This window comes from Solea senegalensis, unplaced genomic scaffold, assembly GCF_019176455.1.
Source record: "Solea senegalensis isolate Sse05_10M unplaced genomic scaffold, IFAPA_SoseM_1 scf7180000012978, whole genome shotgun sequence".
In the NCBI taxonomy this organism is placed as follows: Eukaryota; Metazoa; Chordata; class Actinopteri; order Pleuronectiformes; family Soleidae; genus Solea; species Solea senegalensis.
The window spans coordinates 103,296-119,853 of record NW_025320733.1 but is presented as its reverse complement, the minus strand read 5'-3'; the positions used below and the strand labels follow the sequence as shown (position 1 = coordinate 119,853).

General features: G+C 44.2%; 3 protein-coding genes across 4 annotated transcripts; 2 read left to right on the top strand and 1 right to left on the bottom strand.

Moving 5' to 3' along the window:
* Window positions 1-281: 281 nt before the first annotated feature.
* On the top strand, window positions 282-2,557 carry dnd1 (DND microRNA-mediated repression inhibitor 1; the record flags this gene model as incomplete). The annotated part of the gene is made up of 4 exons (XM_044015172.1): window positions 282-387; window positions 902-1,227; window positions 1,346-1,478; window positions 1,832-2,557. Coding segments are annotated over 4 exons (1,092 nt in total), but the record flags the coding sequence as incomplete, so codon positions are not given.
* A 5-nt stretch (window positions 2,558-2,562) lies between these two features.
* Window positions 2,563-10,146, bottom strand: hars (histidyl-tRNA synthetase). 2 transcript variants are annotated; one of them, XM_044015170.1, is made up of 14 exons: window positions 9,955-10,146; window positions 8,858-9,247; window positions 8,633-8,722; window positions 8,436-8,555; window positions 8,243-8,338; window positions 7,953-8,078; window positions 7,459-7,566; window positions 7,271-7,369; window positions 6,559-6,652; window positions 5,518-5,645; window positions 5,146-5,418; window positions 4,477-4,593; window positions 3,732-3,878; window positions 2,563-3,318 (listed from the first exon to the last, which is right to left on the bottom strand). In XM_044015170.1, exons 2-14 carry the CDS (start codon window positions 8,966-8,968, stop codon window positions 3,259-3,261), a joined length of 1,569 nt encoding a protein of 522 aa, XP_043871105.1. In that variant the 5' UTR covers window positions 8,969-9,247; window positions 9,955-10,146; the 3' UTR covers window positions 2,563-3,258. The 2 variants fall into 2 exon arrangements, with proteins under 2 accessions (XP_043871105.1, XP_043871106.1); XM_044015171.1 differs by lacking the exon at window positions 8,858-9,247.
* Window positions 10,147-10,801: 655 nt separating this feature from the next.
* Window positions 10,802-15,688, top strand: mlsl (malate synthase-like). The gene is made up of 15 exons (XM_044015168.1): window positions 10,802-10,879; window positions 11,065-11,193; window positions 11,267-11,485; window positions 11,555-11,645; window positions 11,732-11,808; window positions 11,929-12,039; window positions 12,190-12,249; window positions 12,441-12,597; window positions 12,795-12,993; window positions 13,280-13,358; window positions 13,699-13,791; window positions 14,270-14,342; window positions 14,437-14,504; window positions 14,805-14,929; window positions 15,355-15,688. The coding sequence occupies exons 1-15, from the start codon at window positions 10,874-10,876 to the stop codon at window positions 15,509-15,511; spliced, it is 1,644 nt and encodes a 547-aa protein (XP_043871103.1). The 5' UTR covers window positions 10,802-10,873; the 3' UTR covers window positions 15,512-15,688.
* Window positions 15,689-16,558: the final 870 nt, after the last annotated feature.

The following is a 16,558-nucleotide window of genomic DNA, read 5'->3' as shown; positions in this document are numbered from 1 at the left end:
GCTCTAATCCAAAGAAACCAGAATACTGAGAAGACATGTACCGCCACCTGATGGTGAAGTGGGATACTACAGGACCCTGAGGCACAACTATACCATGTCTGCAATATGCGACGCACACTTTGGCGTGCACGGAAAATAACCAGCGCCTTTAAATGTGAATGTTTTCTAGTTTAATGATTTAGTAATACTGTCACACATGACTTTTCCCCCACTTCACTGGTTCTGGATGAATCTACTAAGACAGAATTTATTCAGATAATCTGAGTTGTTCTCTCCATCAGGTGCTGAACCTGGAGCGAGTGCATGCTCTGGCAACCTGGCTGAAAACAACCAACACCAAACTGATTCAAGTCAATGGTCAGAGGAAATATGGAGGACCACCAGAGGGTGAGGGAGGAGGAGGAGGAGGAGGAGGAGGCTGCACCTTTACATTACATACTAATTGGTTTGAACTGGGTGGCAAACATTTTCAGAAACTTTCCATGGGAACTCTAGTTAGGGAGTTTGGAAATATTCTAAATTGGAAACTTTGTGTAAAGTGTAAATCTGTGTCCTATACATCAATTATCAATGAATGCTTGATTCTTGAACAACAGAGTTAAATATTCTGTACTGTAGTTGCAGCAGATCTGATAGTTTTAGCCAAGTTTATGCTACAATATATTATTTAGCAACTGTTTAAGTTCACGACCTTCAATTTTGAAACTCTCCAGTTAATTCCCATTTTAAAAATTCCCAGAATTTTGCAAAACCCTGATTACGATCTATGTTTTCCCCCCATCATTCTATATGGATCATATATCAGGTTATAAATCTAATCAATATTTCTGTCAAGCTTAAAGGTTTGTTTTTATGCTGAAGTGAAATGTAAAATGTTGTGGTAACGACTTCCTGTTGTCAGGCTGGGACGGCCCCAACCCCGGCGCTCGCTGTGAGGTCTTCATCAGTAATATCCCGCGCGACGCCTACGAGGACCTGCTCATCCCCCTCTTCAGCTCGGTGGGTTCTCTGTGGGAGTTCAGGCTCATGATGAACTTCAGCGGGGAGAACCGCGGCTTCGCGTACGCCAAGTATGGCTCCTCGAGCGTCGCCGCCGACGCCATCCGTGTGCTGAACGGCCACGTGCTGGAGGCGGGCTCCTGCATCAACGTGCGCTACAGCACCGAGAAGAGACACCTGTGTATTAACCAGCTGCCAGTTGACACCAAGCAGGAGGAGCTGCTGAAGGTACAGAACATACAACAACAGTTCTGTTCTTTGGCACCAGACTCAGGGCTTTACCGTTACTAAAAGAATGTGTGCTATCACTGCTCATGTGGATGAACGTGTAGACGTTTGTGTCCAGGTTGTGCGCGCGATGGTGGAGGGAGTGGACAGCGTGTCTCTGAAGGCGGGGCCTGGGATCAATGGAGTGTCGGCGATCGTGGCTTTCTCATCTCACCACGCTGCCTCCATGGCAAAGAAGATTCTAGCGGAAGGTGAGATGAGATGAAAACAGGTTATTTATCTCAGCTGTACGGCGTCACATTCATCAGAAGAACGTGTAAATGAGATCTCAGATTCTTCTTCTGCATGTTAGTTCATTCAAGTCACGGCTTCTCTCTCTCACCACATGAAGCCTTTACATCACGTGATTCAGCAGAGGTGAAGTCCATCTGCAGGTCAGAGTTTACAACCAGCGGCACAGAACAGAGGATTCACCTGTAATTGAAAAACCATGTAAACTAAGACCGTTTACCTAAAGTAGAGATGTGTCCACACGTGTGCAGGTTACGCGTCTCAAATATATGACATTCTGTGAAACTCAGACAGCTGTGCTTCCTCTCTGCAGCTTTTAAGAAGCAGTTTGCTCTCAACATCTTCGTGAAGTGGCAGATAGCGGTGAAGCCGAGTCTGGATGAGCCGCTGTTGCTGGAGGCGTCGCCGCTGAAGCGCCCGTGCCTTTTCCTGACTCCGTCCCAGCGTAAAGCCCCGCCTCCTCGTCTGACCTCTCAAACTCCCAATCTACCAACGTCCTGCAGAGCAGTGGGAGGACCCACTGCCCCTCCCTCTTCCTCCTCCTCCTCCTCCTCCTCGTCTCAGGGTCATGACGTGTCCGTGCCTCTCCCTGCGACGCTGCTGCAGAAGCTGTGTGAGATGACCGGCTTCAGTCAGCCGCTCTATGAGTTGCACTACAGCTACACTGGGCCTGATGGATTCCTCCACTTCACCTACAAGGTGCGCATCCCCGGGATAACCCTGCCCTTCACGGGCGCGGTCATGATCTTGCCCGGACCCAGCGTGGGCGGCCTGTTGGAGGAGGCTCAGCAGGCGGCGGCGCAGCAGGTCCTGCACAGAATCTACAGCACTCAGCTGTGAGCTCGCTCCTCTTCTGCAGCACTGTTTGTTTGTTTGTTCGTTTGTTTGTTGATTTATGCATGTTTTTATTCCAGTAGTGGTAGAAGTGTTTGTGTGCTTTGTTTTACGCATGCTTTTTGTCGTGTTCCTCATTTTTAATTAAAACATGTTTAAATGTAACGCTGCAACTCCCATTTAAAATATAAATAACACATTTAAGCAAAGTTTCTGTCTGTAACTTTATTTAATTCATTTGTAGGTGGAGTTAAATGCATATGAACTAATCGTTATGTCTTCATTGCATTCACAATTTCATAAGCTGCTTTTTAACTGGGCTTGTGTTTTATCTGCACACTCTACAAACGCAGCTATCGGCTAATTTAAGATCTTTTATTCTTAAAGTGGGCGATTGTTCAATAAGCATTTCTCCATTTGCTGGTGTTGAATTGTGGATCAATGTGCTGTAAGTGAAGGTAGAAAAATAATTAAGTCCACGTCTACATAAATGATTAGAGTTGCTGTCATGTGATTGGCTGATCACATCTGTGCTGAACAGGTGTACCTAATAAAGTAGTCGTGGCAAAAGGTCTAAAACACTAAACATGACCAACTTCCATGTAACATGATTGTATTTATTTATTTGGACAGAATAAGTCGTTACAGAAAGACAGAGAATGTATCTTTGTGTTAAAGTTGGAAGTTAGCGCTGTAGCATGACGTTTACCTTGTAGTGGACAGTGTGGTCGTGAGCAGATAACACAGCAAATAAATGTCTTTCAGGAACAATTTACAAACGTAAATGAACCACTGTGTGGAAGCTGCAGTGAACATGACCGTGTGTTTCCACGGCTGCATTCAAGACAAGAAAACAAGTGCCTGTGTGAACCAATCAGATGTTGGGGGTGTCGATGAAAGGAGTGGCTACACCTCAGAGGTCCTCCTCCTGATCTCACTGATCAGATCAGCTCTGGAAATGTCCATCTGTGGACAGAAGACACACAGACGGCAACGTTAGTCCTGTAAGCACCTGCAGAGCATTCACTCGACACAGTCCTGTGCTCATGGACACTCGGCGAGGTCGGCCTGTCGGAGCTCGACCAGTGTTTCATTTTCATCCGACCGGGAGCTGATCATGACGGCTTAATCTGATTAAACTGAAACTCTGACTGATCCCAAAAATAGTCGCACAAGTGAGAGACTGACTCAAAAAGGAACAAAAATCACAGAGTGTAAGACCAACTGTATGTGACTGAGGAACTGTCAATAACCCTAACAGTATTAAAAGTATTATAGTATTTATGACCTTCTGTCCATCTCTCCTACACAAAAACGTTTTGAAACCTGACTTGTGTTGATGTTTGTGTCGGCGCAGATGTGAAGCGTTAAAGTCGTACCTCTTCTCTCGTCGCCACAACACGTAGTTTGACCACGCCGTCTTTCAGCTCCTGTTCTCCCAGTATGGCCACCAGGGGGATCCCCGACTCCTCGCAGTGCTGCAGCTGACTCAGCAGTTTGGGATTCTTCTTGTGCATGACCTCAGCCTGGACACACACACACACACACACACAGAAACAGCTGCTCCATCACATCAGTCGACACAGTTTCATACAGATTGTACAGAACAACAACAACAACAACAACAACTGTTTATGACGCAGCACTAAAAACAATCCTGTGTAAAAAGTACATTTTAAGGACAAATTAATGCGCTCACCAGGGCAAGAACAGTTTGAGTCTACGCTATATTTTAATCACATTTGTGTTGACTTAAATGAAATAACTGTTAGAGACTAGAGCTGCAATTAAGAAATGAATGGATTTTGTAAAATAACAGTTGCAGCAAGAAAAGAGACAAAAATAATTGAACGCAAAAAGTAAACAGAATTGTGCCATGTAGTTCATCCTCAAAGTCAGAGTGAATGTTTGTGTCAGATGTCATTTTCCTAATCCAAAACTATGCATTCTGTGGGGTCTGACCCTTGACCCCCAAAATCATATCATCCTCAGGTGAATATTTGTGCCAAATCTGAAAGGATTCCCTCAAGACTCTGACCTTCACCTCATCACAAGTTAAATCTTAACCACCTCATTAGGACCAGGTTTTGGGTAGAGGTAACAGATATAAGACAACATACACACCTTGACGCCAGCATTCCAGAGCTCAGTGACGAGTTTAAGTCTCTCCTCCAGCAGGTTCTTCTGAGCAGACGCCACCAAGACCTGGATCTCTGTGGTACGAATCCTCTCAGCTGAAGCCTGAACCAACACAACAAAGATTTCAAGGAACATGATTCAAACAGGCCAGACTTTAAAGGTCCAGTGAGTGTGCAGGCAGATCTACCGTGACCTTCAGTGACTCTAGAGAGACTCCAGAGATCTAAGTTCGTCTTTGAGTCCAGTGAGATCATGTCTGGGCTTAAATTTTGGACATTTCCTAAACATGTTCCTGAGATATGCTGAACATCGATTTGAACCTGGAAACCTGAATAAAGTAATGTGTCCTGTCACAGCTGTAACAGAAGCATAACAACAACCAACAACCAACAACCTGAGGATTGTGGACTGTTTTCCTGACACAGTTAATTACATGTACAGTAAATAACACAGACAGACAAACAAACTGCCCACTAAATATATGAATTAGGTTCCAATAAAAACAATAGAGCCAGTGTTTCGTTTGTCCATTCTGGGCTTCTGTAGAAGCACGACAGTGCATCATGATGTATATAAGGAGGTCATGAAAAGATTCCACTAAATTCAACACTGCAGTGATGGAAATAAAAGAATAATTAACAAACAATCCATTACCTCAGCCTTTTGCTCCATGATGGAGAAAATCCTCTCAATGCCGATGCTGACGCCCACACAGGGCACTTTCCTGCCCTTGGGGTCAAACATGCCCACCAGGCCGTCGTAGCGACCCCCTCCAGCCACGCTGCCTACACTGACACACTCCTCTCCACTCGCCCCGCTCTGGGCTTCAGTGGTGACCGCGGCGACGCCCGCCTGAGTCAGCACCGCCTCGTAAATGATTCCTGTGTAATAATCCAGCCCACGAGCCAGACTGAGGTCAAAGACCACCTGGAGATGAACGAGAGAGGAAGAAGAAGAAAAGGTGAGGTGTCGTTTGTTTCTTGAACGATTGGTGTACATAGAGAGCGTATGTGATGCATGTCTGACCTTGTCTGTGACCTGGAAGAGCTGCAGGTAGCTGAAGAGCAGCTTGATGTCCGAGAGGCCGGCACAGGCCAGTTTATTCTGGGACATTTTCTGGTCCTGAAGGAGGCGCTCTGCTAAGTCCTTCCCACCTACAACACAAACAGCAGCATGTTTATACTTTCAGAAAAACATTAGTTTACTCTTCACTCAGTGGAAATGTTTCACACACATGCACAGACTCCAGTAGACGCACATGTCACATTAGTCACGTGTTTTCACACCATTCAATCGAGTTGAAACTATGGCGCAAACTTCATACAATGATGTAAAAAACAGTTTTGATGTCCGTGTCCAGCAACCAGACAGACTCAGGTGGTTCACGATCATCTGTGTGTTTACACCCGGAGTCTAAGACGCTACAATGTGTATCTACAGAGTGTTTAAAAAAGACAAAGAAAAGAAAGCTTGAATAAAATGATCCTGCAGCATTAGACAGTAAACACCCTGAAGATAATGTATGTTGTGATGCCGCCTGACAAAGGACTTCTTCCAGAGAATCTTTTTGGGTCTACCACTTGACTTTTTTGTTCCATAACCCTCAGGATCTTTGAAGAAGTTTAAAATGACTGTCTTACTGCGTCCAGCCTCAGCAGCAACGGCACGCTGCGAGAGGCCTTGCTGATGCAGCTCAACAATGTGACCGCGTTCAAAGAGAGAAAGCTTTTTTGCCTTTGCCATCAGGAGGTCATGACAGTGTGGATCAGCTGATGAACAGCCTATTTCAGTTTATTGATTGTTTGCAATAAATTGCATACTTTTTTTTTGTCTCACTCCCATTTCTTCTTTTTGCTTTTTGAAGCACGACTTAGAACCTTCTTAAGATCCAACTGTGCAAAATGTGAATTCTTACACTTTGTCAATTTTATTCACATATTTCCCTCTGAAGTATACAAGTGTAAAAAAGTAGCATGAGTAGTTTACACTGTTCTGTGCTGCTGATGTGACTGTCCCACAGACAGGTCAGAATCACTCGTCTCCTGTGTTGTGTGAGTGTGTTCTCACCCTGCATACTGACGTAGTCCCCGATCTGGTCGGCAGCCTCCTCTGACAGTCCCTTCTCGTTCACCATCTCCTTCTTCACATCCTCCCAGGCCATCTAGAGGAAGAGTGAAGTGAGGAAGAGAAGAGGGTTGACATCAGGACACAGTCTCAGTCTCTTTCATTCCGGCTCTAACATCATTGATTAGTTTCACAGAGCACCTTCTACTTATCTACTCAATGAGTTTCTGTAAATGAGGATATTATCCAAGAAAATGAAAGTTCCAGATTTATGTGTGAAACAGCAAAGCTCAGCAGGTGCACACCATTTTTATCCATCAATTAAGACCTTTAACCACAAAACCTTAAGAGATACATGACATTTCCAGTTCAAGCATATCCCTTGGTGTGTTTATTTGTATTTATTTCAGTTTTTGGATGGAATTGATGAAAGGGCTGCATTAGAGCTACAATAGCTGATTGTTGATGCTCATCTTCAGGTGGTAAAACGTGTCTCTCTCTGTCCTGAGCGCCTCAGACCAGATGAGCACACACATGCAACAGAAGATCGGTGGAGGTGTTTTGTTGTAGTCACTGTGTCTACGACATAAGAATATTCTAAACATGGATAACATAAGAAAGGTTTCAAGTAACATTCTGTCCAAACTATGTCATTTCTGTCCCATGACACTTTCTCACCAACGGTAGAGCATAATTTGGACTGAAGTCTCCATACCTTATCCAGTTTATCCACAGTTGAACAGATGGTGCGGAACTTGTCGTCTGGAACGCCACACACGGCGAACATACCGTCCAGAATCCGCCTGTCGTTGACCTGGAGACGGAGGACACGGTTACAGAGAAGACGGCGCCTCACAATCCGACGACAAAAAGCGGTTATTCAACCGAAACCACGACACTGACCTTGATAAGGAAGTCTCCGAGGTCCAGCTGACTGAGGATTTCATGGACGATCTTCAGACACTCAGCATCTGGAATCATGGCGTCATACTGACCTGCTATGTCAAAATCCTGACACACAAACACATACACACACGATATTAAAGTAAAACAAATGGTGTCATAAACCAGGTCAGATCGCATAAATCAGTAACCAGAATCAGAATCTTTGGGGTCAAAGTTCAAACTCAAACCTTAAAAACATACAAAATATACAGCCGAGAGGCACAGACGACTTTAAAGAAATGACTCCATGTTCCAGCAGAGGGTGCTGTGACAATCTGGACTCATCTGCAGAAGCATCACACACAAGTATCTGCTGTCACATTTGTGTGTGTGAGTGTGTGTATTAATGACGGTTACATAAAATCTGTTCGAGCGTGATTTATGGGAAAAAAGTGACAGTCCAAGCAAGGAAGTGGTCAAGACAGCAGTGAAAACAGTCAGGGATCACTCACACATTGATAAAACTCTCGGTAGCGTCCGCGGGTCATGGCTGGGTTGTCACGGCGATAGACCTTGGCAATGTGGTAGCGCTTAATGTTGGTTATTTTGTTCATTGCCAGGTAGCGAGCAAAGGGTACCTGAAAGAGGGTTGGTCAAGGAAAACGCCACTCGATAATATTTTCTGGCAGCTATAACAAAGATTACCAGTTTCTTCATTCCTGAAAACGGCCTGATTTCTATCGACTGTAAAATATTCTCAGATGATATTTCAGTTTTGTTGTATTATGTATGAGAAGGATACAGTGAGGTCATATCTGAGGGACAGCAGCTCTCCTCCTTGGTCTTTAAGGTCATAGATGAGCTTGGAATCTTCTCCGTATTTCCCCATCAATGTTTCCTACACACCGACAGAAAGATAATGACTTACTCACATTTGTCTTAGATTATGTTTTCACTCTTGATATGTGCCTGATGAAGTTGTTAAAAAAGTCTACCTTTAGTTCAAAGACAGGTGTGTCGATGGTCTCTGCTCCGTGGCGTTTGAAGCAGTTGATGATGGTGTTGAAGACTTTCTCTCTGATGGCCATCTGCTTGGGGTTGAAGTCCCTCGTTCCCTGTAAGAGAAAGATATTTACTGTGATCCAGCAGTGTTGTAACGCTGTGTTTGTGTGTTTGACAACAGCAGCCTTACCTTCGCCGTCTTGAGAACAAACTGATGTTTGCCATCATCTCCTCCTATCTTAGCCTTCAGTTGCAGCAGTTTGGCCACCTCCTCATCAATCTGCAACACACACAAACATCAAGAGTTGCATCAAGAGCTACACTGTGTATTAGTCACATGTGGAGAAAGATCCTGAAACCTACAGGTGACACTTTTTATTTCACAACACAAAGACACAGCAGCAGAGGGTCCTACCTGTTCGACAGTGATCCCAGGTAAAGAATGCAGCAGTCGGACACGTGTTGCAGCCCGACATCCCATCAGACCAGAACAAGCACGGGTACAAAACATGCCCAGCATGTCCATCCCACAGTACAGCAGATACAAATAAATAAAGAGTCACATCCAGGTATTGGACAAGAAAAATGTCAGGAGTGCATCATGGGTACAGCGTTAACCAATGTTATTGTGCAGGGCCGGCCACAGCAGTCAGTCACGTGGAGGTACAGCAGTGGAGTAACGTCCAAGAGGGTTGGATTGTCCAGATGCAGACAGTATAGATAAGAGGAGAGTCCAGGCAGGCCACAGCGATCACCGCCAAGTCCAGCAGGAAGAACAGGAGAAAAGTGGTAAGCAACCCTATCACTTGGGGAGGGCGGAGCATGACCCATCATCACAGCATGGAGGATAGAGCATGAGATGTACCAAGTCAATCAAATAAGCCAGCCCAATACAGCCCTCACAAACACAACAGACCCCCATGTGTTAGTGTTAATAATGTTTCCAGTTTTTCATTTGATAATATAATGTTACAACCCTCACAATTGTCAGTCCTTTTTTGCACACACATATTGTGATGTGTAATAACTCTAGCTATTAATACTCGGGTCAAACTGGTCTTTGTTCACCCTGAAATATATATTCTGACGATAACCCGATTAAAACGATAGTCAAAATCAGTCAATACTATGCTGAGTTTTCTTATCACCATAACCTAACAAAGGTCATAGTATTATATGTAGACATGTATACACTAGTACTAAAGACACTTGTCATAATCAGATTATGCTCTAGAACATATATATATAAAAAAAAGAATGTTAATCTGACATTAACAACGATGACACCACGACATTGTCACGTTTAAGGGAGCACTTTTATAAAAGTGTTGGTCCTTGACTAACAGAAGATCAGTGTACATGAAGCTGTTTATCGCGGTTTCTCTGTTAGCATAGCAAGTTAGCGGTATGAGTGAAGTTGCATGTAGCGGGGCTAAGGTGCTAGCTAGCTAGCTTGTCCCTGTGCTCTCCGCATGTTGACATGTTGCATCAGCATTAACTGTGAACACTGACCTGCTCTTTGTTCGCCTTCTCCGACTTTAGCTTCCGGACAACTTCACCTTGGACTTTAATGGCGTCTTGTATCTGGTCTTTGTCCTCCATGGTTTTTAAACTCGTGTGTCTCCGGCTAAATTCACTCCTCCATCAACACAACACCGCTGACTTAGGTAGAGCTGTCAAGACGCCGCCGGGCCGGCGTGAAACGGAAACGGAAATGCGTATGACTTCCGTTCTTATTTTAGTTTTGATATAAAATTAGCTAAATTAAATATATGACATTTTGGCAATTTTACCGTTTCAGATGCAAATAAACGTTCCCAAATTAAGTTTTGTAAATTAGAATTGTTAAAATAAAAAGCCTTCCAGAAAAAGAAAATCTATAGATTTGAATTGTATTGACATAAACACTGTAGAATGGGAATCTAATAATAATGATAATAATTCTGTATGGCACTTTATTCCCAACACCAACACTATTTTTAATGACTTGACATATTTTCATTTCTAAACAACCCATAGTGTTGTCAACATTTTACCATCACGCTCTCCTAGCTTGGAAACTATGTTACATGCAGAATTTTTTCCTATGTGAAAAAGTCACATATTGTGTAAACCTAATACAAATATGAAGATTAGCTGCAAAAATGTCATTACATTTCAAGTCAAATGAAAAACAACACTGGAGGAGACTGTAGTTACCTCAGCAGAGATAATGTATGAGTTATGTTATTCAATAAAACTGCCAAAACAAAAATGTAAAGTGTCTGTGAGCTATTGTGACATATTTTTAAATATTCATGTGCATAATGTACTGCACATTTTGAACTTTGACCTCATTTTCTCATCCAAACATATTCGTGTTTACACAGAGGCCAAACTGAGACATGAACCAAAGTCCATGTTGGTTGTGTGAACAGAAATCACCATCAGCATGTCTGTGAGTATCTCCGTATTACCCTGTTTTCTAGTTAAATGGACATTGTGAAGAACACAGACGATATATGTCATATTTGACAGTGTGGTGCATCGTGGAGTTTAAGCTTCCTTTAACCTTTGCCATTTTCTCATACTCTCCTTAATAATGTAATAATAATAACAATATAAAACCTTTTTTGTCCTCAGGGTTCAGTCAGCATTGAGGTGTCTCCCCCTCCTTTGGGTCTCGAAGCTGAGTATGAGACACTTTTCACCCCTGACTCTCTCCTCTTCCTTCATGAGCTGATCTCCACTTTTGATGAGGAGGTGGATCAGGTGAGACAGCTAAAGAAGACAGAGGTCCTGTTTAGTTCAGGTTGAATCATCTGCTCTCCTCCTTCCTCTTCAGGTCCTGTGTTTACGAGTTTCCAGAAAGGCGCACTTTGACCTCTCAGGTGACCTGCCACGCTTCCTGGAGGAGACCACACATGTCAGGGCAGACCGGACATGGAGGGTGCTCCCTGTACCTCCACGACTCCAGAAGAGACATGTGGACATTGGGGATCTGGCTCCCTGTGATACTCAGCGTTTCATACAAGCTCTCAAGTCACCAGCACAAGGCATACAGGTACCAATGGCAGAGGTGATCCTCATGTTGGTCAGTATTTAACCACAGTCCTGTGTCCGGTTTGTGCAGGTGGACTTTGATGATGGGAACTGTCCCACATTTCACAACCAGATCAGAGGCATTTACAACGTGATGAAGGCGGTGCACGGCCACTTTCCCAGTAAGTGCTTCATTGTTGAAGTTGATGTGAGATAAATCTTCTGTGGTGCATGTTTTCACCGGAGCTTCCCTGTTCCTCTGCTTCAGATGTTCCACACATTTCTCAGACTCCAGTGCTGATGGTACGTCCTCGTGCATGGAACATGGTGGAGAACAACCTGATGGTAATGTCACATGTCCTTCTTTCTATCTATCTATCTATCCACCTGTCAAATGAAGAGTTTTCAGATTCAGGGTTTACAGATTCAGTAAAACGTGTGTGTGTGTGTGTGTGTGTGTTTCAGGTCGAGGGTAAACAAGCTCCTGGTCCTCTCTTTGACTTTGGCCTCGTCATGTTTCACTGTGGAAAAATGTTGTATGAAAACAAGAGTGGACCCTTTCTCTACCTGTCCAAGGTACACACACACACACACACACACACACAGACAGTGTCCCCCACAAGGTCAAAATGTCCCCACAAAGATAGGTTGGTACATTTTTGGACCTCCCAAAGATATAAATACAAGTAGACACACAGATTGTGTCACATGTCTCTTATTTTTCAGGTAGAGAGCCACCTGGAGGCCAGACTGTGGAACAAGATCTTTGTGTGGACCCAACAGAAGGTTCACTGTTTATGCACACATCACTTCTTTTTATCAATTATACACTGTTTTTATTTTACACCAAGAAAAATACAGAAATCATTTACCTGGAAAACCTTGTTCTGTGACAGTTTTTGTGTGTTTTTATTTTGCACGTTGTATTCATGATATCACTTATCCGTGTGTGTGTGTGTGTGTGTGTGTGTGTGTAGCTCGGTCTTCCCCTGGGCAGCATTAAGGCAACAGTTCTCATAGAAAGTGTCGTCGCAGCCTTTGAGATGGACGAGATTCTCTATGAGCTGCGAGACCACTCAGCAGGACTCAACTGTGGCATGTGGGATTATTCCGCCTCCTTCGTTAACAAGTTTGGTGAGATGCACACTATCATATCATTATTTACTTTTATATATTAAGTCATAATAAAAAGGTGAGTCTTCAGGAAGCCCATGGCCAAGCCGAATGGGAAGTTGGCTTGTAAACCGTTACCGGGGTTACCCTAACCAAGATACACAATCACTGCTGCTCATTGTTAACTGGACATTGACTGTGTGTGTGTTCTCCTCCAGGACACAGACGGACCTTCCTGCTGCCCGACCGCACCAGATACATCAACATGGAGAAACACTTCCTGCACAGCTACATGAACCTGCTGGTTCAGACGTGTCATCAGCGCGGAGCACTGGCCACAGCAGGCATGGCTGCCCTGCTGCTGCCTCACGAGCCGCACAGCGACTCCTACAGGACAGCGGTGGCTACTGTCAGCAGGCAGGGACACACACACAACCATCACAACTTAATGCCTAAGCCTTAACCTTAACCCAGTGCTTCCCAAAGTGTAGGCCACCCCCAATGGGCCTTGAAGGTACTGCAAGTGGGCATCTTTCAGGGCCTCAGATCTCTGAAGTTAACCCTTAACCCTAAATCCTTTTAAGGGGTGACAGAACGTGAGGATGAGCGATAATGTCCTCACACAGCTGCAGGATTGTTTATGTCTTTATCCTTCAGTTAAAACACAGTTCATTGACCTCTGACCCTGTCTCCTCCTCTTTAGACTGAAGTTGCTGGAGATCAGAGCAGGTGTTGATGGTTTTCTGGTTTTTGACCTGGGCTTGATTGAGCCCATGCAGAAAGTAAGTAGTGGATAATGATCTGCATATATATATAAATATAAATATATATACTTAATATAAATACAGAGAGTAATGTTTGTCTGTAGCTCGTGTTTGGGCCAGACTTGAGTCTCTAATCCCGACAAAGGTGCTTCAACTTCATACTGAGTGAAGGGATCCATCCATCGTCTAGCGCTTCATCCTCCACATCAGGGTCGTGGGGCTGCTCATGTCGATGATAAAGTGGTAGACGATGGAGGGACGATGGGATACTGAGAGCAGATTCACGTCTACAACGTGACAAAAGAGACTAAACGATGCTCTTAATCCTTGCTTGCGTGTTTTCTAACTTCTTCTGCAGCTCTTTGAACTTCACACAGAAGGTGATAATCAGCTTTGCCAGCTTCGTCGCGATGTTTCTGTGACAGCTGAAGACCTGGTGACCATGCCTCCGGTCAGTGAAGCAGTCCCACTAAGACACAAACGACTGATGGATGATGGTGTTGTCTTGTGAAAATGACATTCCCACAGCATATGAACATGTTGGTAGTAAATGTGGTTGGATTTAGGCACAGTCAGTAACCTATACTCACCTGGTTAGGACTAGGTTAGGTTAACACCATAAACTGTTTCCAACTCTTCTTTCATTTGGTGTCCTACTTACTGCTCCACACCATCTTCGACCTCCTGGTGAGGATGACACCTCACTTACCTGTAATTAGTTACTAACCTGTAGTTAGTAAATTAGTAATCTGAAGTTACCTGTAATCTAAGTCACTAATGGTGATGCATCAGAGACAGGTGCATTCTGGGACGACATGCTCCTTATTAAGAGTTTCAGAAAGTGTGTTACCAAGAATACTGACTTATTATCTTATTTAAATGACAGGATATGCATGAAGTATACTCTAATGTGGTCTATGTTGCTTTAGGGAGGAGTCAATCTTCACAGTTTGAAGTACAACATTGCAGTCGGTGTCCTCTTCGTTAACGCTTGGCTCTCCGGTAAGAACGTGTGTGTGTGTGTGTGTGTGGCGTGACAAAGTGTCCACACCACTGTGCACAGTCTGACTGACTCTGTAACTGTCCTCTGTCTCAGGTCACGGCCTCTTCTTCTACAAAGGCAACGTTGAAGATTCAGCCACGGCAGAGATTTCCAGATCACATGTAGGTTTGGGAGAACGTCTGAGTCTGCCTCAGGATCGTAACCTTCTTCTTCTTCTTCTTCTTCTTCTTCAACATGTATCTTTGAATATTTCACACTAAGCAACAGGCAAGTGCACATGATTGGTGGCAATTAGCTACAAATGTGTCCGGATTATTAGATTAAAAATTGTGTGAAAAGAGTGAACTAGGCTTTAGTGGGTTTGTTTTTCAATGTGGAAAAGATTTGGAGATCCAAACCCACTTACCACAAACTCCCATGCATTATGGTCTGTATCAGGTGATTTTATGTGTGTGTGTCAGGTGTGGCAATGGATCCGTCACCAGGCTCCGCTGCAGGACGACAGCAGGGTGGTGAGCAGGCGGCTGGTGACTGACCTCACAGAGGAGGTCATGGTGGAGCTCAGTGTCCTCTGTCATTCTGTGAGGTAAGCTGTACATGAAAGTTCCATCGCGCTCTCTCGATCAAAATCTCAGCTTTCAACACCCGCGACACGTGCAAAAGTGCATCGTTGAGAGATTTGAGTATCAGGTGAGACGACCAAGGATGGAGTTTCTGGAGTCAGGTCAGATCTGAGAACTGAGACAAGGAGATGGTAACAGTTGTGCGTCTTCCGTCATTCTGCCTGCGAGTCCCAGAGTTCTGGTATTTAAAAGGTTTTGGAGAAAAGGGGGAGAGAGGAGAGACATCAAGTCCAGATCTCCCTCTGCTGATACCTAAGCTCCTTTTCCTCGCCTGAAGTCACCTGGAATTGGAAATTCCAGTCGCAACTTACCGTTTTGGAATGAAGACATTTTGATTTTTCTTGCTCGGGCTCAGGTGTTGAGGTCTGGTGTGTCTTTTCTTCCTCAGGGATAAACAGAGGCTGCACACAGCAGCAGACATATTCCTGGAGGTGGTCCAGAAGAGAGACTTCCCAGAGTTCATCACCACCTACCTGAGCCAGAACCACACTTTCCTCAGCTCCCAGCGAACTGTGGACAAGCACCAGCACCGGTCCAACCTGTGACCTCGTCACTCAGAGTTGTAGAAGTCGACAGAATTACGCAGTAAAAAGTCAGCTGTTTAACGTCATGCTTGGTTAGAGTTATTTCAGACACGGATGTGTTTGTAACTTGAAGGCTTGTCTTCTGATGGATTGTTCCATACATAATTGTGTACTATTATATAAAGTTATAAAATTGTCTGACCGTTGGTGACTCAGTTTTTGTCTTTAGTGTTTTTCTGTTACCGCACTTTATCAGTCAGTCAGGAACCGTTGTTTATTACGCAGCAGTTTTTCACTGTGAACAGACACACCGTCACAATTCATGTGTCCATTCAGATGTTATTGAGGTCAATTGACATGATGCAGCGCGTCTCAACCACATATCTATGAATCATCCTCGCTGTTAAACGTTAATGAAGTGGTTCATTCAGTATAGTATATGAACGTCATTTATCGCAGAAGTATTATTACAGTTCCTCTACCAGTGACTGCAGTGAGTGGGTCTAATCTGGTTTGTTCAGCAGTTTTTGGGGCAGATGTAGATTACAGGATTTTAAAAATTATTCTCACTGTAATAATTCCTTTCGTGTTATCGGTACAGAATGTGTTCCCTGAAGGTTTGTCTGTGTTTTACAGATTGTGTACGCAGGGATCGGACTGATCTCTGATATCTGACACCATCACTGAAATGTTACACTATCGTTTTGCAAACGTTGCTTTTTATTAATCCTTTTGTCAGTTTGTAATATATAAATTACTTTTTTTTTTTTTTTTAAAAACGTGAGAAACAGATGCACCTACAGGAAAAAGACATGGTGTGAAAACACAGGAGTTATTTAAAACCTGGCCTGTGTTTACAGAGGCCATCGGAGCCGCCGGCCAGTGTCCAGCCACAGTGTCCCACAGTCCACCGCAGTGTCCACATCACACTCCTGTGTTCTCAGTTACAGGAGCAGCTGTGGATCGTCTGCTTAAGTCACGCGGGCATCGCCTTCCTCCGTGTGCCGGCTCCCTTTCCTGTCTTGTCCTGCGGTGCTTTAGTCTGTCCAGATCAGTGCAGTGGTGGCG

Bases quoted from the DNA above. Each gene is read 5' to 3' on its own strand.
- hars (XM_044015170.1), bottom strand. From the start codon at position 8,968: ATGGACATGCTGGGCATGTTTTGTACCCGTGCTTGTTCTGGTCTGATG. The intron at 8,556-8,632 runs GTAAGGCTGCTG...TTTCTCTTACAG, and splicing joins TTGTTCTCAAGACGGCGAAG to GGAACGAGGGACTTCAACCC. The intron at 8,339-8,435 runs GTAGACTTTTTT...GTCGGTGTGTAG, and splicing joins CACCTGTCTTTGAACTAAAG to GAAACATTGATGGGGAAATA.
- mlsl (XM_044015168.1), top strand. The intron at 14,343-14,436 runs GTAAGAACGTGT...CCTCTGTCTCAG, and splicing joins CGTTAACGCTTGGCTCTCCG to GTCACGGCCTCTTCTTCTAC. The intron at 14,505-14,804 runs GTAGGTTTGGGA...TGTGTGTGTCAG, and splicing joins CAGAGATTTCCAGATCACAT to GTGTGGCAATGGATCCGTCA.